Raw genomic sequence first — 24,113 nt, 5'->3', positions numbered from 1 at the left:
ATGCAATGATTTGATAATTCATAAGAAATTGTCAAAGTTTCCGTGCAGCGTGACACCATGACTGACGCAAAATCACTCAGAACAACAACGGTAATTATCTGCATTTCTGGCTTTTTCTCTTACTTCTAGTGAAAACGATAAAAACATATAACGATACGCATATAGACAGAATCATTATGATTACTTACATCTCATATTTATGAACAAACGATCCCTGAATCAATGGAAGGGTCCTCGAAAAATCCTGTGTACCCTTGTCAGCAAAGCCGCCATTTTGTAAGAGATCGGTCAGCGGTAGTGATGTCATACGTCAACATTGTGCTACATATTAGGCAATTTCTTTGAGGTGAAGGTCAGTTGAACAAGAGTAAACACAATCGCCTAATCCTTCTTGTCGATTACACTGTCAGTATTATGGTGTATATTTTGCATGATAGTTCAGATACGATTTTTTCATGAAACTGACTTCAGTATCTACATTTAGCCTTGTTCAATATCATATCATACGTGCATATAGGGTTTACGGTGTTATATTCTTTGAAAGTTTTTGATTATTTGCATCATATTTACATAAGAAATTGACATATTTAGTGCAATACACCATATTCTAAACCTTTACACAAGTGTTTGAAGATCAAACATAGCCATAACTGCAACTACTTTAGTTCCTATGATGTACAATATTCAATTTATTTGGACTAATATTGCAGTTTCATATGAACAGGTTAATGAACGGTGATTTAATTCAACCTTTTATGTAAAACTGATAATATTAATGAAAATGATTTATATATGGTATGAAATGTATATGCACACATATTTAAAAGAAATTGTCTTGTTCATTGCATAATTTTGTGTCGTTTTATAGACAAAAGAATGATGCATATTGATCGGCCAGGTGCGCGTTTGTTGGAAACGTTTTATGATTCTCTATCATTGTTTTCAATAATATAATCAATTCATTTTCGATTAAATAATATTATGATGACAGGATATCAAACTCTAACTATATTAGGAAAATTGTTGAAAAATATATATACTATCTCATGTGTTAATTCGGACAAATCTTACATCCATATTCTAATATATAGTTCCATATATAAAAAGCTATCTTTTTGCATCTTTCATTGCATACGTATCAAGAGAAATAGCTACATAATCATAAACAAACAAAACTCTTATCCCAAACAAAATATTCGGGTGTTGTGAAATGTTATTTTTATTTACGTTAAATTGATGCCAAACAGGTGCGCATGTTGTTCACAATAAGATCCGCTGTCAAACGGTCTAATTGTTGATATATTCAGGACACTATTTAAATGGAAAAATCAGTCATTTTATGTTTTGTCTAAAGAGTGTTAAATTCTGACGTAGAAGCCGAGACCCTTTATACAATTAATGGAAATTAGGTGAGATATATACTAATCAGCATACCAATGTCGTCTTTTTCCGACATCGCAAAATGCATAAAACAAGCAATGACGTCAACTAAAATGTTGTATTGTTTTCAGCAATTTCATTACATTTGAAGATATGGCTAGTATTCTGGTAATAACGATGCAAAATTAGTCAAATTACATCTACACAAACTGGAGAATATGGGAATCTAAGAACTAACATATATCGGATAGTGCCATCCAAATCCCTATTACGTGCTTTCACATGTAATACGTTGTCATTTTTCTTGTAAATTGTGAAACTACCAAACTGCATCCGCTCACATTGGGGAACTTTGAATTGGAATAGTTTGGTTCACCATGAACATAAAATAACGAAAATATAGCGTCCGTATCCACAACAAATTCTCTCCAAGTGATCTGAGTTACATTGACCTAGTGTTACGCATAACGGAGTTATGCCCCCTTATCATTATACGTGTATGACCTCTCTGTCGTCGTTTGACGTCATATAAGAAAATCCATTTTTGACATTTATTGCGAGTCATTTTTAATGTTGAGCGTATAAAGTTATGCACAAGCACATAAACCCAATTCATATACACTTATGTCGTTCAGATATCAGGCTGTATTTTCTTCGCTCACACTTTCTGTAAAGATGCCACATTGAAAAATTCGTAGCACAGTGCTTTTAGTGGTGCGCGATAAAAAGCGGCTAAATTTACTGTTTTTTAACGCATAACAAACTTTGGACAACATTTAGCAGTGTCTATTTCTCAAACCGCCAAGGTAGTTGCACTTATATTTATACCAACGGATAGGAAATTTAATATTCTACATTTCTGTGTAATGTTATAGCCGTACGCAGATCCAGGACCACGCGAGCGCAATTCTTGCACAACGTTCACTTTTCAAACCGTATGAAAATGTGCGCCTGAAAAAAAACTTGGCATAAAGGGGGTTAAAAGTTGAGTTTTATGTTCCCCAGAAATGCTTTCAACCCTATTGTATTTTTCACTATTAATTATTTTGACTTATTTTGCTATTTCCTTGATCGTCAGCTTCCCTATCACTTCTTGTCTCGTGTCTGTCAATGAACATTTCAGTTGCCACATGCAGTTGTGCAAGAATTTTGTTATGCTAGATTACAATAGAGAGAGCAGTGCAGGAAAATCTGGGGTGTAGTCCACTCCACATTACAGCATTATGTCACACCAAGGGGAAATTTATCCAGTCCTGCACTGAAAATAGAGAGAAAAATACTGATCACACTGTCAAATGTTATGAGTAAAAACAATGATGACAGTAATGTTGGAACTAATAACAATAATGCATCTTCCAAAAACATACATAACACAATTTTATTGTGACACAGAGAATAGCGTCCACTCTCGTAATAATTTAATATTACATACATTATATGGTCACAGGTGTAGTGATTTTTACACATTTTTCAAGCTGCATTTCATAATCAATACTAATTATTATTTTTATAGAAATTGTGTTTAAGGTCTTCTAAATTTTCAGTTGAGGGCATCTGAATCAGCTGTATTTGTCTGATGATGACGACATGTATTGGATCAGGAATGTCAGGCATTGAGTTTCCACACCACAGAATTAATTGAAACTGCTGTAAAATGTCAGTTTTGGGCTGAAACTGAAATCATAATTCTTTATTGATGCCTCAACATCCTAAATAAGCTTCAGTTATACACTGTCAAAGGTGCCTGGTTCCATTTTGATGGTTTGGTAACATACTGGAAAGCAAAGTCATTTAATTTGCAGCTGTCAATTCCGGGTGTAATTCTATTGTCACCTCTTTCTCCAGTGTGTGCCTTGCTGAAAATCTGTGAAGAGTTATTTTCTATGTTATATGTTTGTTTCTCTATAAATGTCAGTCCCAGTCCTTTAAAGTAAACATGTTCCCTATATTATACCTGTACCACAAAGACAGCAATAAGATGTGCCTTAATTGGAGCAATATGAAGAGAGGTTTCGGTAGATAAGGAATTTTAGATTTTAGGCAGTGATTTGGGGACATCAACCTTTTTAACTGCTTGTAAAGCATGCTAACATGTTGCAGGTTTGTTACTTTCTATTATCTCTTTGTTGTGTAATATAGTGAAGCAAACACCAAAGAATTAGATTTTGTATCACACTTTAATTTGCCCTCTATTCCACCTTGCAACCTTGGCCACTTTCTTTAGATTTCTTTTGGTTAGGTAAGTCTTTTTAATCAAAGTCTTTACATCTACACTTGGTCAGTTGAAAATGATGTCAATTGACTGGTTTGGGTCAGTAGGACACAGACACTTTTACCAAGGGAGATAACTCTATTGTCTTTCAGGACAGATACAGGCTGTGCTGTGTGCATGCTGTGTTGATGGAGAAGTGGTCATATAATCGTTTATACTTGTCTGTGACGGTACATGCATGATGCACACAACAGAAAATACTTCATTCTGATCTTAATTCTATTATACAAGGATTTATCTACAATTATTAACTACCTGCTCTTGGCTCAAGTGTTTTCAGCATAGGGATTTTCATTGAAGCTTTATTAAGTCAGGAGGTATTTTGCCATTGGATTCAATGCAATAGTGTAAAACTAAACACTGAAGCCTTTTCGATCCTCTTCATAGGCCCTGTTACCTGTAAAATACAAATCACCTGTGCAAACTATAACACTGATTGTCATCGGTTGTAACGACATGAATTGGGAAGTTTGAAATAGGTGCTTTTGCTGACATTGTCTGCAGCTTCTGGGCAGGTCTATTCCAAAACAAAACAAAATTACATATAGAACATTATACAACTGCCTTATCTGTAAAATATTTCATGTGAGATGATCAGAGTTATTTTTTTCTTTCAACCTGATAAACTGTGTGAGCTTTTGAGAAATGTGGTTTCAGTGATATGTTTGTATGTAAATCTGAGTATGTATTTGATAAATCATATATTATGATAATGTGTAGAATACTACACAGCCTCTGTAGAGAAGGTACCTAACTCCTGATATCAAGAAGTCCAGAAATATTTTGCAATTTTCTACAAAGATGAGAGTTTTTAAGCATTATCACCTCTTAAAATATCAGTAATGTTTCATGATATCAAGGGTTCAATATGGCTCCATGCTGAGCATATGGTTCTGCAATAATAGTTCTATGTTGAGAAAATTTGTGTTTTTATGATGCATGCATGCTTCCAAACAAGTGAGTCATTTCGTTCTTCATGGCTTGCTTTGTTTGAGGCCAAGCTAGGTATTTGTGAAGTGAGATGAAACAGCTATGGTTGTATTCAGGTGCATTATTGATCAGAGACTTGGAGTAAGTTCATCACTTCCAAGTGGGAAAATCATGTTTTGTGGTACTAATTGAATTCACAGGTTTCATGACTGCAGAATCCGTCTAATCTGAACGCTAGCTGATCTGATTCTTTGAATCATATAGAGTGATTTATTGCATGTTTGAATAAAAAAAATTCACTCTGTTTCTGTTGAAGTTAAACTATTGGTAACTCAGTATTTTCAGTGGTTCCCTGGTGTGGAATTCCTGAGTGTGGAATCACTGATCAGATGTTTTACCAGATTTGACCTGACTATGATCTTTTGCATGGCAGCACAATATCATGTGCTCACAGGGATTCACCAGTGTCTACTTCACTTTTGTCATTCATGACACATTTACCAATACAGTGTACTCTGTCAATACCGGCATCAGTCGGGACCAAGTAAAAATGCCGGTTTTGACAGAGTGCCGGTTTAGCTAGGTTCGCTTTTGACGCCTGCGCACACGGAAGTTCGCTGTCGTACTGTCACTTTAGCATTAACAAGAAGTTTGAATAAGAAACAAGGCAGTGTCTGAATGCACATTCATGTTGTTTAAATCAAATAAAAATGTCTGAAATCTCTTATTAAATTTCAACTGATCATATATTATCGGCAGAATTAAAATTATAAACTATTTTTCGCAATGCTATCGCAAACAACGATTCTTGTTTATGCTTCGGCAGCGGGTCTACAATAGCATTGTCAAAGAGCAAAGTAACGATGTTTCAAACATCGAGGAAATCATTAAATAAATTGAAATCAACAATAACATTCATAAAAGTTGTCAAACGTGCATATAAAATTACTATTTCAATTCTTTTGGAGATCATCATGCAATGTAAGTCAAGTCACTGACAAGTTACATCTCGGCTTTCACACGATGCTTAATGTGAAAATATATGTTGAAGCATTTTGTCATAGGCCATAACCTAGCACGATATGTCCAATACGCTCCATGATTTACGATAGGTAGCGATGTCTTTCTTAATATGTTCAGAATAGCATTATTTTACCCAAAACTTTCGCCTTAATCTAAAACTTTTTCGTTTTACGAGGACGGTATCCATTTCCATAATATGATTGGCTGCTTAGGTCACGGTCTGATTTTGACCAATCCGACCCTTATAAGCAGAGTGTAGTGAAAAGCGCCGTTAGAAACCAATCTTTATCCAATAAAATCGCTTCTTACAAATGTGAAAATACTCGCAAGAGTACAGTGATATTGTTGATGTTCAGAGCTTTCGAACGATACACGCCATCAAACGATTAAGCCTCTATGTAAGTGACACGTGCCACTCACTAATTAACAAGAAACTGATTGACACTTCCCGTTTCTGAAAAATCACGGGAGTCAATACCCGCGAATCAACAAAATGTAAACACTTGCTTGTTTATACAGACAAACTGCCCACTACATGTATTAATTACTCTAGGTAAGTGTTACGTACCACTCACTGATTAACAAGATACTGATTAACACTTCCCGTTTCTGAATAATCTCGGGAGTCACAACGAATTGTGTTGTTACATCATTTGGACCTAATTGCATCAAAGGGTTACGCCGTCTTTCATGTGCCGGTTTTTACAGATTCGTTTTCATAACAACTTGTTCGTTGGGACTGAAAAACAATGCCGATATCCTGAATAGACAGATGCCGATGTTTACAGAGGTTTCTAAATGATAATAACGTGCATTTCTGCCGGGACTGAAACTTTGTGCCGATGTAGACAGAGTGCCGGTGTTAAGAGAGGCCGGTATTGACAGAGTCCACTGTATGTCATAATAAGACTAAAATACCTTTCTACTTTTCTAGCATGTGAAATTTTGTTCGATATCCAAAGACTTTCTACAGTGTGTGCAACAGAATTTCCATTGTCATCCCTTTGTTAGACGTCTTTGAAATTATCCAGTTCACAATGTGAAAAGCCAGATTTTGGCCTGTTTTTCTTTCTTCTGTATGTGACTGCTCAGATAACTTTGAACACTTGGAAAACTAGAGGGGGCTGTCGGGTAGCCGGGTGGTTGAAGTGTTCACACGTCACACCGAAGGCCCGTCTTCGATTCCCCTCTTGGGTACAATGTGTGAAGCCCATTTCTGGTGTCCCATGCTGTGATATTGCAGGAATATTGCTAAAAGCGGCATAAAACCATACTCACTCACTCACTGCAAATAGAGAACAACCACATAAGTGAGAGAATAGTTGAACACTTGCATGTAGATAAGAAGAATCTTCAAATATACATAGCTCTCATAATGTGGTCTTTTGTCTATGTAAGAGGATGGCAAATTGAACAGCAATTTTGAATCCTATGAAATGTCATAAAAAACCCAGTTCTTTGGTGTTCAAACAGTTAAGAAAAGATAAGGGGGGTCCACAGAGGTTTGCATGTTTGAGTGGGTGTTTCCTGAATTTGCCACTGCAGGGGATATATGAAACATCAGCACTGTTTGTTGTTACTGCAGGAGCATCAGTTGACAATGAACATTCTGATGGAATCTGAATATTTAAACACCTTCCTTATAATAATCAGCTAATGGGTTGACAAAAAACAGCTTTAATTGTATGTTAAAAATTCAGATTATTGTAGTACTATTATCACATACATGATTATGAATATATATATTTTCATTAGTTTACAAAACCGGGCTGTTATAGTGCTGCCACTGACCAAATAGTGAAATAACCCTCCTCGATTTAGTTGTCATGGACCAACAGATTTCCATTTGTATTCAGAGGTGGATAAATAAGGAGGTGTCACTTTCAATGGCATATTTTAAAACACATTTGGGGTTCAACAGAACACCAAGTCAAATTTTTAAAACTATTGTTGTTACATTTATAATGATATATCACATTGTGTCTACCCTGGGTTTTGTGGCAGATTGATTATTTGTATTTAATGACAAATTATTATCTGCTGATGTTGAAGAGTGATATGATGATACAATAATAAGACTGGTGAAATTGATGTGTCTTGTGCCTATATGTACAAAGCAGTGTGAAATGCACGAAGGAAATGGCAGAAGGTCCAAGAATATACAATTTATGTTGTAAATATGGGGCCCTTATTCTGATGATGAAATCCGTATCACTGTCTTAAATTTGATCCTCCCTGATAAGCACTACAAGACAGAACATCCGTTAAAGGGTTAATCCCTATCATAATGAGGTGGAGAACACTGAGTACTCCAGAATTACCATGGGTTTAAAAACATTGGCATGCAGCCAGGAATTTCAATCCATGACAACTTACACATTCACAGTCACAGTGCACAATGTGCCAACTTCAGAGCCCAGAAGTTGACAAGGGCTTAAATTAAAGAAATAATTTTTCTTTAGATTCCTTGGTTGGTTCAATACCTACAGGATTATTTCCAATAAAATGTCTATGATTGTAGACGAGGCTACTGTATGAACAAGTCAGAAATGTCTCCGTGATGGTCGGACACAATCAATATGCAGACACCACGAACACTTGCACATGATGGAAGCTTAGAAATTCACATGAAGCAGGAAGCTTTGTATCATGGTTTACCTAAGCTGTACATACCATGTCATTATAATTACATCACTGCCCTAAGTCTTACTTTAAGGAATAACTCACTGCCATATTGTATTTGAGTATTGGAGCATTTGAAGTGTTGAAGACATTTAGCTGAGCAGTATCTCTTCGCTTTTGTTGCAAATTTGATTATGTCAAGTTGACATGAGACCATTTAGTTTTGTTGCTATTTTATTCATTATTTACTTGATTAGTATTTGCAGGAATATGTTGATAGTAATGGTTGTGGACTATGAGTGAGATTTCAATTAAGGACCTCCTGACTGACGATACCTTCTGAACAGGAAGAATTTTATTTAAGGTACTAGAATAATTGCTATGAATATAACATGTTTTGTCTGGAAACCTGGCGACTGTCGTAAATATTTTAATTGACAGTCCAGTGCTGTAGTTTCAAAACATAATGAAACATTTCAGTAATGTTCAAGTTAGTTTGGAAATGTAATTTTTTTTAGGGAAATAGGAAGATAGGTGGTTATGCAAGGAATCAGATCAATGATTGTTGGAAGATTTAGAAAGAATTTTGTTAATGACATAGCCACATCAGTCTCGTTAGATGCTTTGAGACTGGGCTGCTATGTGTAAGGACATCAGATATAAACTTTTAGACAGTGCTTAAATCATATGCATATATGCATACCAAAGGGTGCATGTTAATTCATTTGGGAATATCCCTGATGGTTCTGATAAAGTATCCCAGCAGTGCAAGCATTTTTTGCATTTCTGTGGATAGTAAGATGATTGCGGATTGATTTGGATCCCATGTTTGCTTTGTACCTGAATATTTAATAATAATCTCATCTCAATTGACCTATAATATAAAAAAATACAAGATTAAGTTTAATCGAAGCTAAAACTGCATCACCCTCATTTTGCTTTTGCTGTAATTTAAAAAAGCCTCTTAGTCAATATCTATCTACAATTATTAACATGAGTACACAGGAAATGCTTGTATTTTTCAGCTATGAAGTTCTGTTCATTTCCTAGTCTAGTGGTTAAAGCATTTGTAATGCGGGGGGCATATAGTCGACGCCTCGTCCGTCCGCCCACCCGTAATCATTTTGTTTCCAGAGCATAACTCAAAAAACGTTCAATATTTTTCAACAAAAATTAGTAGATATATCAAACAGAACCTAAGGTGGTGCTGTTTACAGATTTTTGGCATTTTTATTTGAGTCTTAAATGGAAGGGTGGGCTTCGTTTCCGCAGCATAACTAAAAAAAATTTCTGCAAAACTTTGTAGATATATCAAACAGAACCTAAAGTGGTGCCTTTTGCGATTTACAGATTTTTGTGATGTATTATTTTCTCGGTTTCCATTGAAACTATTCGGACTTAGTCTCAAACTGGAGGTGTGGGCTTCGTTTCCGGAGCACAGCTCGAAAAACTTCTTAATATCTTTCAGGAAAAAGATCCCAAAGTTTTTCTTTTTAAAGATTTTAGGCATTTACATTTTTCATGATTTCAATGGAAACGATTTGGACTTAGTTCTTAAAAAAATCAAGCTGGACTTTAAGTAACGTCAGATGATTTGTTCTTTCAAATTTGTGGGGGCAGGGGGGATATGTCATCTTCTGATTACTCTTGTTTGTAACGCCGAGGACCTGGGTTTGATTCCCCGAATGGGCACAAAGTGTTAAGTCCATGTCTGGTGTCTCCCGCCATGATGTTGCTGGAATATTGCTAAAAGCAGCGCAAAACTAAAATTCACTCACTCACTGAAAAACAGCAACAATCCTTCAGTTTCTATGCAAACAAATTGCTTACAATTGCTTTGATGGTATAGACCCACACCTGTTTGTCATCATTCATTTGATGCTCAGTTAACAAATTTGTAACAGGCATAGTGTTAAAACCACTCAGATAACTTGACAGTTCCCCATTTGGCATTTTTTTCATATCTGGAGTAATTACTCAACCATATATATTCAGGCTTGATGTGGCAAATGTATGACATGGTATATAGTAAGAACACAGAAGTGGAACAGCAGAGGAAATATTATTTGAGTTCCCCAAAACATTGATCAAAGGATTAACAGATAACATGTTTATTGATATATTGCACAGTGGATTTGTCAAGAGGAATGCACTCAAATTTTGTTGTTAAGTGCCTGTGTAAAAACAACATCCTTTGTTCACAGGATTAATGGATAGTATGTTGATTGTACATTGTTGTCAAGCTAAAGGATCTTTTAGAGAACCATGGACATCGTGACAAATCAGATTTTACACCAGTGTGGAAAACCTGAAACAAAGTTAAGCTGTGAAACTATCACGGGTTATAATTCCTACAAATACATACCTCTAACACTAGTTTCCATTTTCTTGTAACTTGTTTCTGAATCCACAGGTTCAGCTTGAATAAAGTTTTCTTGATTTTGTGTTGCCTTTCTTCTAAGTGGTCCTCAAAGTGCTATAAACAGGAGTTATCTCCCCTATCGGAAGTGTAGGGGAAAAACTCAATTTGTCCTGTGGCTCTAATGCACAACAAATTCTTGCTTTCTTTTCTTGGTAATTATTGCATAAATTTAAGGGCTCTAAATACTTATTTCATCCCCCACGGGCTCTGAGAATTGCTCAGCCTGTGGAAAGTTATGTCCCCTCCAAATCTTCATGGACATTGTTTTGAGTGTGTTGAAACTGTCAGGCACGTCAAACCCTATCACCATCAACCATGTCAACAAAGAAGGCCAAGAAAAGAAGATGATGAAGAAGCTATCATCTGGACCCCAGCTAAGGACCCTAGCTCTCAGGGGAGCTAGGCACACACTGCTCTCGTATTCACCAACGATCAGAATCCTCAAATCACAAGGCCTCCATGGTGTAGTGGTTAGATTGGAAGGTCGCGGGTTTCGATCCCTGGCTGCGTCATACCAAAAGATTTTAAAATATGGTACTTGTTGGTCCCTGCCTGCTCTTGGCATTAATGGGTGCAACAAGGACTGGTCGGCTCGAAGTCAGTATAATGTGTCCGAGTGGGGGTGTTCATGCTTAACTGTGGCATGGTATCTCAGTGAGCAAGCACTATAAAACCAGCTTAAGACTGGGCTAGTACCAGCAGGCGCACATACACTTGCTTGCACATCGTCATATGAGCGAAATATTCTTAAGTACGACGTTAAACTGCATACCACAATTCAGCTCAATACACCTTTGCTGACAAGTTGGCTGCTATAGAAGTTCTATTCCCAGATTCAATGCTGCCTCAATCTGATCAGGAACAGTTTGCCACAGAGATTCAGTGGCCAGATGCTCCTCTTTTCAACACCAGAGCAAAATGCAAGTTACCTCAATCATCATTCAAACCGAAGATCTTGAATTTGAATGTGTGATTATCATCACTCAAGTATCCTGACCGTTTGGGCCGTTCTTCGCTCCTATGCATCATCATGATATCATAGATTTACCAGTCACCTTCTCTTGATGAAAGATTTCAAGGTTTTACAGTAAAGGTTTCTCAGCATCTATCTATCAAGGGAGGGAGAACCAGGGATATTGATGAGAGAATATGACTAATAAATAACATTCTAGGTCAGAATTATTGGTTTGTGTTGGGGTTTAGAAAGATGCTGCCTTCGACTAGTAAAGCTTATGCCATGAAAGATCCATCAACTGTTAAGATGGAGATTGCAGGAGATACCACCCAGGTGATCCATGGCTATTAAGACAGCATTGCCAAGGCTGCAGAGGGATCACCATCTGCATCAACTCTGTTTGTCCATTTTATCGGAGATGCTTAATATGCTGTATTCTAGGCCCTAAGCCAACAGGCTCTTAAACAGGAAATGTGAATAGGCCTTCGAAGTCCTTAAATCAGAGAACGATGGGAAGTTCCGTAGGGCTCTTAACATCGGCTTCCTCATTGCAACTAAGACTACATATTCATCCCTATTGTCAGGTCCCCACAAGGAATAGGCCGGTCGGATCCCTCAGAAGAAGCTCTGCGTAGTGCACAAGACAAAAGTAGGCCCCCCTTGATGACACATATGGTACGACAGCAGTTTCAACTCTCAAAGCTTTTAGCGGCAATGACAGCATAGACAATCACTTGGGACAATAAGGTTGTCATTAAGTACGACTCTTTGGATCCTGGACCAGGGTTCTTCTCTTCGGTATTCTGGGTCCCCACAAAAGATTCAACAGGCCTCGGGATGATCATCGATCTGAATATCTTCAATCGGGAATACCTGAGAAAACCTCCCAAGTTTCGGATAGAATTCATATGGAACCTCAGACAAACCATCTTTATAGGGGTCACTATGATCTCCATAGACCTGTACAATGCATGTCAACATATGCTTATTCCAATCAATCCAGACTCTCACAGATATGTACGCTTATCTCTCTTCGGAATTCTCTTCCAGTTCCAGGTTCCTCTCTTGTTTGGAATATCAGTTGCTCCTTGGCTGTCCAGGATCATCACAGCTCCAGTCCTGGCATATTGACATCAACAAGGTGTAAAAATTCCCAGGTATCGGGAGGATGTTTTGTCACCAAAAGCTGACGTGGATGCCAGTTTAGAAGACTCTCAATGTCTGCCAGCTTCCTATGGTTTCCTTAGATAACAGAATATCAGCAATCTCATCACACTCCATATCAATGGATGTCGCCACTAGGAGCTCTTACTTCTATACAGGATCTTACAGTAAGATGCATTCAAGATAGAATGAACCAACATCGAGAGACACAGCTTGACTCATAACATCATAACACCTGTGGAGCTAGTGTTCAGGGACATTGCATGGAAGAACATTCCAGACAACCTTATCTACAGGACTCCAATCAGGATGCCTCACCCAGATCATCACCTGTTCATGGACGCATCACTCACAGGATGGGTGCTCATCTCAAAAACGACATCAGGTCTCTGATTGTTGGAAACCCAAGTCCATATCAACATTGGAGATGAAGGCAGTTCTCAGCTATACAGCACAGAGCTGTACAGCACAGGGCGCTACAGCTAAGGAGCTTCTCCATACATGATGTCACCCACAATACCACGGAAGAAGCTTACATCAACAGGCTATGACCTGATGTACAGTTACTGCAAGACATATACCAACCAATGATAGCAAGATAAGCAAACAAGTGGGATCAACCACACATAGATCTTTTTGCAATGTTGCTCACCAACCAAGTACCAGTTCAGATCAACCCACTTCTGGATCTTTAAGCTTTCGCAGGGGATGCCATGATGACTTCTTTAAAAGGCAGGATTGCATACACATTTCCACCAATAGCATTCTTCCAACAATTCGTAGCCAAGATGAGGAATCATAGATGACTCTGAACCTTGTGGCACATGCTATTGGTTTCCAGATCTCCCTGCTGGTGGATCAACCTCTTTGTCGTCCCCTCTGGCCAACCTGACCACCAGAAGCCACATAGTTTCCAACGCAATCTGGAGCAGTTCCACTTAAATGTACGGACACCTTGCATCAGCAAATTTTTCTCTTGAGGTTTCCTGAACTGTTACATAGTCAGTCCCAGCTTCAACATCTACCTTACATGACTCTTAAGGTGATCTGAAAGCAAATTGTTTAAAAGGCATGTAAAACAAATATCTTGAAGTAGATTTTTTTGTCTGAAGTCAACAGTTGTAGCCAAAAACATTAAAACAACTACTTGTCTTCCAGAAACTTCCGAGAGTTAATGAGCAGTGTTCACATTATGTGACCTGATGTCATAGTGGGGAGTTGACTCACTACTTCATTACAGTGTTAAGTAGACAACTAGCGTTCACCATGGTACCACCGGACAATAACACCAGTATAAATATTGAATTTTCACACAATGATCTTTCACATATTCACACATATCAGTCTTTGCCCATGGTTAGCTGAAATCATATTGACAGTAACACAGAAAGCGAAGTGGATCTATCAAGTGAAGATGATGTCACTACAAAAGCGTATAACATTCATTTTCGATTTCAAAACTCTCTTAAGGCAAGATGTTATACTTTTTTTATTCACTTGCAACACAAATAATTGCCAATAAAAAACATGAAACGATGGCCAATCTTCTTCTCATAGATGTATTTTAGTGTTAGGTGTGAATGTTGAGTCTGTGTACCTTGACTACAAATAAGTAATTCACAAATCGAGCATATATTTATATATTTTTATACAAGCATACACACATAGAATGAATGAATAGAATGATGATACTTACCAGTTTTTTTGCGAGACAGTTATTCTTATGTGAATTGTGCAAGGTGTAGACTGAAAACATTGTTACCGCCGTTTAAACAGTTGTTGTAACATGTACTTCTTAGATGGGGTTACGATACGCATACATGCAGGTTGTGGGATTAGAGCAGTTGTTAAGTGCTTTTTAGATAACAATAACATTACTTATGAATTTTTCTTGTGTGTTCATAAGTACATGTATACTTTGTTTGACCATTTAACATATTTTAAGAAGTTTATGTTCAATATATCTCCTTTGAGTGGAACCAATCATTGCAGTAGAGAGTCAACTTTGAGTCAGCTTGAGTTCCTCACCAAAAATCAAAAGACATCGATGGGACACTTGGAACAGCAAGCGTTTACTATCACTGCTTCTTTCTCCACACTTGGATCGTGAACTACCAGACATGGTGCTTTGCCCAGTAAGAGCACTGAGTATTTCAGGTCTTAAGGGTGCAATTTGGGCTTCCAGGTCGTCACCAAGTCTATCCTTTCTGCCTAGCCTTTTTGGAGGAAAAGGAAGTTGGGGCTAGTTGCCCCATAGAGAAGTCACATTTATACCATATTTGATGTTTGTCAAGGATTGACACCATCGGATCAGACCACTGCCAATACAACAGTCACAACTGAGGGTGAGTTACCTCTACAAGTAAGGCCTGATGTTGGTTGGTTAAGACAAGTGTCACCCTGGGCCTTATGTGGGTTTGGGCAATCAAGTGTTAGAGGATCATATTCGTAAGAATTTTTGACATCAACAATGATACTAATTTTTAGAATACTTCCTCTAACAATTGAGGTGAAGGCTCACACATCCATCCCTTCCTTAAGGTACCCAAGAAATTCTTTCCACTTAATTTATGTTATCGTTTTGAAGTTCTTTGATGTGAGACAGACACCACTAAGTTTTTATTTTCACAAGCCTTTTTGTTATAATCATGTATGTGTAAAATGTGATTCACTTAGGCATTTTATAGCATGCATAAATATCATGGTCATTTTACAAAGCATGTGAAAGTGCATAAAAGCATAATAATAGATACATTGTGCAAGGATTATAAGCCAAAAATATGTAGACATAAATTGATGTCCGTTTTCTTTCAATCCTGACATTTTTATTTGATGGGAGATGAAATTAAACTTCAGAATGTATGGAATTGTTATAATAAACTTGATGGACATATTTTGCTGCCTGTTTGCATAATAACTGAAATATTGAGAGGTCACAAAGATGACTACATTTTCCAAGTAATTCAATGATGAAACTGAACTTCATTTATGTTGAACAATATGAGATCACTAACTGGGGGTCCTTTCATGAAGCAACCTTTACTAAGGTTAACCTTAACTCCCATTCTTTAACATTGCACTAAGGTTACCTTAGTGACTTATGATCACCTTAGTGCTTTGTGAAAGGAGGCCCAGGTCAAGGACTCTGGGATATCATGCAGGTACCCACCAGGGACTAAGTGATAACAAAAGCAACATTACCTTAAATGCCTTGGTCTCCAGATAAAAAAGGCCTTGTAACCTCATAAAAAGACAGAAACACAGAAAACATTGTGACAGTGCATTGACAGCAGTAGTGGACCTGCATCAATACACATGAATGAAAAATCATTTTGGTCTATCTTGCTTGTATTTCATCTCATTTTACTGAAGATATTGATGCTGTTTAATTAGAAGGATGGATTTTGGAAGTCTGAAGGATATAACAATATATTGTGATATACAAGGCGATGCATATGATCCATATCACAAATATATTGTCTTATTCAAAGTTATTAAATTCAGTAATGTCTCAACACTACATGCTGATCGTAAGAGGTGACTAACAGGATCTGTTTGTGAGGTGCGGTGACTTGGTTAACAATTGCATAGACCGATAATCATGATGTTAATCACTATATTGTCTGGTCCAGAATATATTTACAGACCTATGTCAGACAGAATATTGCTGAGTGGGATGTTAAACAAGAAATGTTAAACAAGGAAACACACTTGTTCCACACAAATGATCTGTAATTAGTTAATTCCAAAACAAGCAAAGTACACGCCTCATGCTGCATCAATAACTTTGCAGCTGTATGAAAGTATGGCTTAATTCCAAATACTTTTGACTTTCTTAGGCTGTATAATGTGCACAACAGTCTCTTTGAATCCTCAAAAAAAAGTCACAAGTATTCCAAACGATTGGTATCAGCAAGCCATTGTGTAGCCTTGTGGTTACAGCATTGCCTTGTCATGGCCAAAGTCCTGGCTAGCAATTCTTCAAATGTTCGTAACCCCTAGAACTTCTTAAGCCCATTCTTAACACATTGGCTACGATCAAAGTTAAGAATTCTTAGAGCTACGAACGTTTCCAGAATAAGGGCCCTGGTTCTCAAATGGGTATAATGTGTGACTATTAGTATAAGCAATGTAAATCAATGATGTAGCTTATCATACTTGTACTTACCAGGTGGCACAAGGTAAAACCTCCTTGGGTGAACACATTTAATGAGCTCAAGTTTTTTGTAATTTTGAAACAAACTGCATACATATAGTGTACTGTCACAGTATTTATCACAAACCTGCCAACATCACTTTTCATTTGGAATGGCTTGGTGAAACTGAATAATCTGTTACGTTATTGATGCCCCCTTGGAATAAACATTAGTCCTAGTATTGGTGGGTAATTTAGCTTTATTGAAGTCATCTGCCAGTTCAGCAGAACACAGGGGTTAATATTCATGTCTTATGTCATAGTCTGGTATTGTACATCCCTAAGGCTGTTAATTACATTGTGAGTTTATTTGACAAATGTGTTCAGGAGCTTGCTGATAACAAATGTTGATAATGAGCTGTGGTCCTCGTTGTCTACTCTCAAAAGAGCAGGGTATGAAATATTTAGCTGGTCTTGACCTGAACAGACTTATCTTGGGAGTTGACTGATGGAATCCATAGAATTAGATGCATGTGGATACATCTGGCAGAGATATGGTGTAATTCCTCCATATCCTCATATCATGCTTTTTATGCTTAAGAACATCTCTTGTTTTCTCAATAATAACATGAACAATTAGCAAACATGCCACTAACTTGTGGATGACAACTTTGCCTTAAAAACAATCATCATTTTCAGAATTTATCCCTCATTATAGCATGAGTATGCTCTGCCTAAAATGTGTGACATCTGAAAACTTATGATCCAATAATATACAAGAACTCTAATATCTAATAACTCAAATGTTGTCTGTTGTTGGTTGCCATCACAAAAAAAAATCTTTTCAACTTTTCTAAAAACAAAAGATAGCTGAATCATGGAAGAATTCAGAGATGAAAGAGGCACTGTCACTGGACAACAGGTCCAGGCCTTCCAGCCTGTGCCATGCCCCTACCGTCCCAACTCTCTCATCAGATTTACTATGGAGTAACTATATTATCAAATACCTCTTGCTAATTTTCGAAGGAGGTTGTTCACCAAATTGGGTGTATTTGGGGTACCAGGGAACCACCACCTCAGAAAGGAAACATTTCACTCTCCAACAGCGAAGTTTTAGGTCACTGGTTATTGAAGTGGCTGAAAATTGCATTGGGAAATTGACAAGTAACATGTGACAAGAAGCTATAGTCCGCCAACCTTACTTCTGGGTTCTGGCACCCAATTTTAGCGATTCTGATTGCCTGAGTATGTTTGTATGTAATACAGATTAGATATATGCTGTTTGTATCCTTTGACCTGATGACAAAAATCAGTTTTAGAGTTTCTCACCCCAAATTAGAGATTTTCCATCAATGTTATCATGTACTTTCATGACAGGGACTGTGTTTCTGTCATGTGGGTAACAGCAGATGATTGAATGTCTGTCAACACTGATAGAATGTGTGTCAAACATACCACTTGCATGAATAACAAGCCATCTCCCTTAGGAGCGATTCAAAAGTTAATGTGACATTACATGGTTGGTGGTTCATTGAACTGAAGGTGTTCACTTGATCTCTTGGAGATTTCTGAACATAGAGGACAGACAGCCTCTTGAAGGAACCATTCAGACAACCAACATCATAAATAGCATCCTACACAACCACCTTCAGGCAAGGAAGGTATTTGTAGAAGGTACAAGCTTCAGCCTATTCCAAATCTGCTCAATCCTGAGATCATCCTCATCTGCAATCCTTGACCATGATGTAAAGTTCTGCCACAGCATCATTGAAAGATGAGCTTTACCTTAAATTTGGTTCTTCAGCAAACCAAGCTTTCGGATATCATCAGAACCTTAACTCGCATGAATTCATTCCTCATAGAGGGTGATGAAACTTTGCACATATTCCCAAGTGGAACCTCTCAGTTGTTCTATCTGCACTCTCATAGAAGCTGTTCATACCTTGTATTCTGCCACATTGTGTCTTGTCTTTTACACACTGTCTGGGAAAACGAATTCTGTGGAAACAATCAGATGATGTTTTGCAAGGATGTAATAGAACTTTGGTATTTGTATCAATAGTTTCCATTGTTAGTTATTCAAAGAATACTACCTCTATTACAGCTTCAGTTATTGAATCTGCTAATCTAGTGCCATGTTGCTAGAGGCTTATAAAGGGAGATAGGATCTCAACTTATGATGGCTGAATCATGAATCCCCAGTCACATCCAGTGAAAGAGCAGTATTTGTGCTATAAAGAGAGTTTATAAGAATACATGTAATGATGGCATTGATCACAACATGCAGATTCTGATTTGATCACTCATCAGTAACATAGAAATCAACAGATAATGCTGTGATTGTTTGTTTTATAATTCTTCACACAAGCAACACCCTACTTCACTTTTGTACTTCACATATGGGAATCGGACTTAAAATATGTTAGATACAAAAATTAGATGCACATCCTGTCAATCAAATTATGTTTACAATAGAATTGGTACAGAAGAATAACCAAACTGTTTATTTCAAATCAACTTTAGATGCATATTGTTATTTCATGTATATTGTTTTGTCATCTACTTGAAATTATGTTTAACAGACTAGATAGTGATATAAACTTCCAAATGTTACATGGAAATGCAATATCTCTATCCCCAAGCCCGACCCCAACCACCGTCTGCGACACCCGTCCTGGTTTTGCTATTGAGACGACCCCTCCTACCTTTTGCTTTTTATAGTGATATTGAGACTCCATGGTAGCTACATCCTTAATAGTTTCAGTATTAAAGTTATTAGTTTTTACGTCAGCTATTGTTTATAATGAAGCTAAGTTTAATTTCAAAATAGGCATTTAAAAAATGTCCTTTGTAATACATAATTGCATAAAGACATGGTCTGTTCTAAAATAAGTCGCTTTGGACTTAGAAACAAATGCATTTCTCATTTCCGCACTAATCTCTCCTCAGTAAAGACTTTTTTCTATGTCTCCTATCTCCCTACCACTGTGACTGTAGTTTGTAAATACTGTGAAGAGGGCAATTTGAGATGGTACAAAACACAAGGAACAAGGGACATATCACATGACGGAGACCCTCTCCTGTGCCACCTGGTAGCAAGAACAACTAAAAATAAACATTGTGGGTGTCAAAACATAATCAGTCCTTGGAAAATTACTGTTGATTCCTTTAACAAGGTGTATTAAAAATATGCAAGGTAAATTACAGCTGTATCCTGTGATACAGACAAGTGTGCCCCTTTGACATTTTGCATTGTCAAATCACACTGTCAAGCCTGGATTTCCTGAGATGGCTAAGATTGCGCCTAATGGTTACCTATGCCAAACCAGTGATTTTGTAGAGTTTTGACACATGTAAACCTACCCATCTTCTAATTCTTACTTCCTCAAAATGAATAGCGTTCCAGACAGCATGTTCAGATGGCAGGACAATCAATAAGCAACAAATGCTAGAGACCATTGATTTTTCAGTGGAGATGTAAAGCATCAGCCAGTTTATATTATTGCTTGTTACTTTCTTTTACAGCAAGCCATAAAATATTAATCACATCCATTGTCTGTCACCTCAGTCAGCAGGGGAATACGTCCTGCCAGTGCATACTGGCCCCTTGCTATTGGTCACTTGTCGTGGTATCTGTTGCATATGTGGACTATAAAGGGTTAACGACTCCCAATACAACATACACTGTGAATGGATGTGAGCGATACAGGCTCATAACTAGAGTCACGTTGCTGTCTGCTCGTTCAGTCATTGGACTGTTTCTGCATGGCCACTATCGGTGTATATTTATTGTGAGTGGAAGGATACATGAATTAGGTGCCGAGGTTACAAGCAGGATATCTAATCTACTACCACCTTTAGAAGTTATTTTGAGTGGATACTTACATAAACCAGGTGGAATACTCCCATACTTGATGTTCAAACTCTCTTCTACAAAGAATTGATTTTTGTGGCATCACTTGTAGTCTTGGTATTTCATTGTCTGCAAGAGGTGAGAAGTAAGGGCGAGTGCTCAATTCTGCTGGAGCCAGTCGCTGTATCCCTTTGACTACAGTCGAAGGACTCGGTTTAGATATCCAGCCGTCAACAATTGCCACTCAACCCCATTGACAGGAAAAGCTCTGTCGGGAGTTGAGACTTGAGTTGGAACATTCACCCATAACCTTTCTTTTAGGTTTATCCGTGATACTTGTGTGGTTAATATAGATGTCCATCTGCCAGCCTGTTTCTGTAATAGACACAGCTGGATCAGGCATTCAAGGATCACCATCAACAAGTGAAGTCAGGCTCTGAGCAAGGCTGAAGGTGTCTTGGTGCTCCATGATAGTGAACACAAGCTTGTGTTGTCAGTATAATTCATCAGTCCACACAGTAATCGTGTGTTGGTATCCATCGTCCAAGACATTGTGTGGAATAGCACAGTGCCATAATCACATACCAACATCTCATGTCAGCTGAAGTCACACGTGATCAGGAATAGAAATGTGTGGAAATTCATCTGTGTAAAGGAAATACGCACATAAACTTTCCAATTAGAATTTCAAAGAAAGAGGATATAAGGGGTCTTCCCAGTAGCAGCTTCAACAGTCAACTGGCAGTGAGTGAAATTTACCCCAGAGGTGTGTTGTGTAGCACGTAGCTGTGCTTCACCTGTGGTTGGATTAGGAATCCCACCACTGCAACGTCATCAGGAGTACCTGTAGCAGGCGTTGTTTGTGTCCCCAGCATCTGCTAGATGAGCCATGCCAATGAACATGCTAATGGGGGTAAACAGGGGGGTGAGGAGGTGGAAGACTCTGACCCGGAGCGCAGTCAGCTGATGACAGCCATTGAAGATCAAACAAATGAAGTAATTTCACAATTTTCATCTTCTTATGTCATCTTATATCACATTAAGCATAATACATGAGGAGACATCTTTATTGTTATTGCATATTTAGGTGTTTGATGGATGTTGCAATTATCAGGATGGTCTGTTTTCAGTTTATCTCATATTTTTCCCACTTTATTTGTCATTCATCAAGAATTTCAAATTTCATGTTTGCAATTACGTTTTTACCTTTGACTTTTACAAGGTTACACATGGCAATATTTCTGACAGTTGTGAACTTGTGAAACTTTGAACGGTCTCTTTCCTAAAATTCTGTGAAATATTAGATATTAGATTTTTATTTAATTAACAGATTAATCCAATCCTTTGATGTCAACCAATCTTTCCATATTATTCAATGCAATCATGGTTATTTATTTCTTACATTGTTATTCATTTGACATCAGTTTGATATTCATTCATTCATATGAAGAATATTTACTGATATTTTCTTTTGCAGCTATAATATTACCAAGTAGTTTCTATCACATATGATTTTTACCTCAGATCTAAATTGGTCTACGGTAAATAACTATTGGTTGGATTGTTTTCAAATCAGGGGACCACCTTCTTTGTCTTAGCAATTATGGTATTTTATTGTTTTCAAGAATTACAGCAATTTACAAATCTGAACTTTCAAAAGTTTGTTGAAACAATTTATTCAAAAGTACTGGTCAAAATATTTTCCAATTTGGAAGACCGGTTCTTTGTCTAAAGGAGAGTTGCAGTGAAAAGATTAGTTCTGATTTTCTAATTTATTATGTTTACATATTTTAAGCTTAAAAAGACCCATCGGAATTTTCAACAAATAACTTGAACACATTTGTATAGATTGTTTTCAGATTTGGTTATTACCCTCCATGGCTATAGGAGAGATGCAGTGCAAAGTTCTATTTTGATATTGTTAATTTAGCATGAATTATCACAAAATTCATCTCTTGAACTTGGGATATATTTCTTGAAGTCCCACATCAAATTTGTCGAACCAATAACTTTACAATCATTTAATTGATTGTGTTCAGATATGGGTAATGTGTTTGGGTTTTTTTTAAAGTCATTGCTGGGGGTATTGGTGACCATTGCTCACATATTTGGGTTTGCTATTTGTATTTTCTTGAGAGGATTATCACAAAAGTAAAATATGGTAAGCTTTTTGAAACATAACAATATAGATCTACTTTTTATAACGGTTTGGCTCAGCTTTTTCTGAAAGCTTTTGACTTCTTCTTTTTTAAGATAAGCACTGGTTCACAGATGGAATTTAAGATTTTGTAATCTTCTATAATTGAAAGGTTCAGAGAAGAACTAAGGCTGTGAGGTGATAGGAGAGGCACCAGGATTCAATTATGTCTCTCTAGCATTACCCAAAAAACTTGTCCCTGGTTTGCATGCTAGACACTTCGCTTCCAGCAGATATATTTTATACATGGTATTAGCCAATCCTTGCTGCAGTGAAGCACAGGTTCAAGTATTCCCTATGGCCCTTTCTTCTAGGGGATGGTCCCTTAGACCCTCATTAAAGGAAGTTGTGACAGTCTGAAGAGGTTCACACACCAGCTTGACTTATCCCTCATTAAACCACTTAGTGATAATTCACTACTGATCAGTGACTGTGCTTTTACATGTTTAGTGGCAAGCTATAAATTAATGATTAGCATAGTAATGCAATACTTGATTCAGGTGATTAGAGACGCATCCTGGTTTGTGGTTTCTCAGTCAATACCTGCTTTTGACATTCTGCTTTAGGGCACACTGCTGAGAAGTCATCAACGTGATGGAGTAAAACTCGCTCGCTTGCTTCCATGTAGGTTGGACAGTGAGTTTGGCTTAACATCCCTATGAACAGTATTTCAGTTATGGGTATATTACAGACAGATATTGACTTGATATTGGAAGTAAGCCTGAAGCAATGCAGGTTTCACATATTTACCACTTTGGTGATACTCAGCTCACAGAATTTCTGCAACAACAACTCATGAAACATAGGTGTTTGTTTTGAGTCATTTTAGAAGAAAACAAATAGTTAAAAAAATGCAGGTGTTTATCCATTATTTTGTAACCATACCTTGTTGAGAAATAGGTTTGGAATGGACAGAATTTCAATGTCTATCAAGTCAATTGGTTGTGTTGAGGGACTATCTAACTGTCTAACTAGACTGTAACTATCAGGTTATGTGAACACCCGAATGTGAATGGCGTAGAACACAGTCAGCAGTATTCAAGCTATGGCCTGACACAGTAGTTCTTGGGAGAAAGAGGTTCTTTGAATTAAGCCTGAACATGCAGAGATGAGTATACTATATTTACAACAGTTCTGTTAGTATGGTCATTAATACCTTT

General features: G+C 37.3%; 1 protein-coding gene across 8 annotated transcripts in view; it reads left to right on the top strand.

Moving 5' to 3' along the window:
* Positions 1-24,113, top strand: part of LOC124286632 (synaptosomal-associated protein 25-like) — a 162,699-nt gene that overhangs the window by 32,842 nt on the left and 105,744 nt on the right. Inside the window, exon 1 of one of the 8 annotated variants that reach the window (XM_046723020.1) lies at positions 20,649-21,752. The exons of 4 other annotated variants lie outside the window; for them this stretch is intronic. In XM_046723020.1, coding sequence (XP_046578976.1) covers positions 21,639-21,752 — 114 coding nt within the window. In that variant the 5' untranslated portion in view covers positions 20,649-21,638. Of the gene's footprint in view, positions 1-20,648; positions 21,753-24,113 lie in introns of those variants that run through there. 3 more of the 8 variants (XM_046723018.1, XM_046723021.1, XM_046723017.1) reach the window with 3 other exon arrangements.

Source organism: Haliotis rubra, unplaced genomic scaffold (assembly GCF_003918875.1).
Source record: "Haliotis rubra isolate DU_JTF1 unplaced genomic scaffold, ASM391887v1 Scf388, whole genome shotgun sequence".
Taxonomy (NCBI): Eukaryota; Metazoa; Mollusca; class Gastropoda; order Lepetellida; family Haliotidae; genus Haliotis; species Haliotis rubra.
The sequence above is the reverse complement of the archived record's forward strand: the minus strand, read 5'-3'. Positions and strand labels throughout refer to the sequence as shown.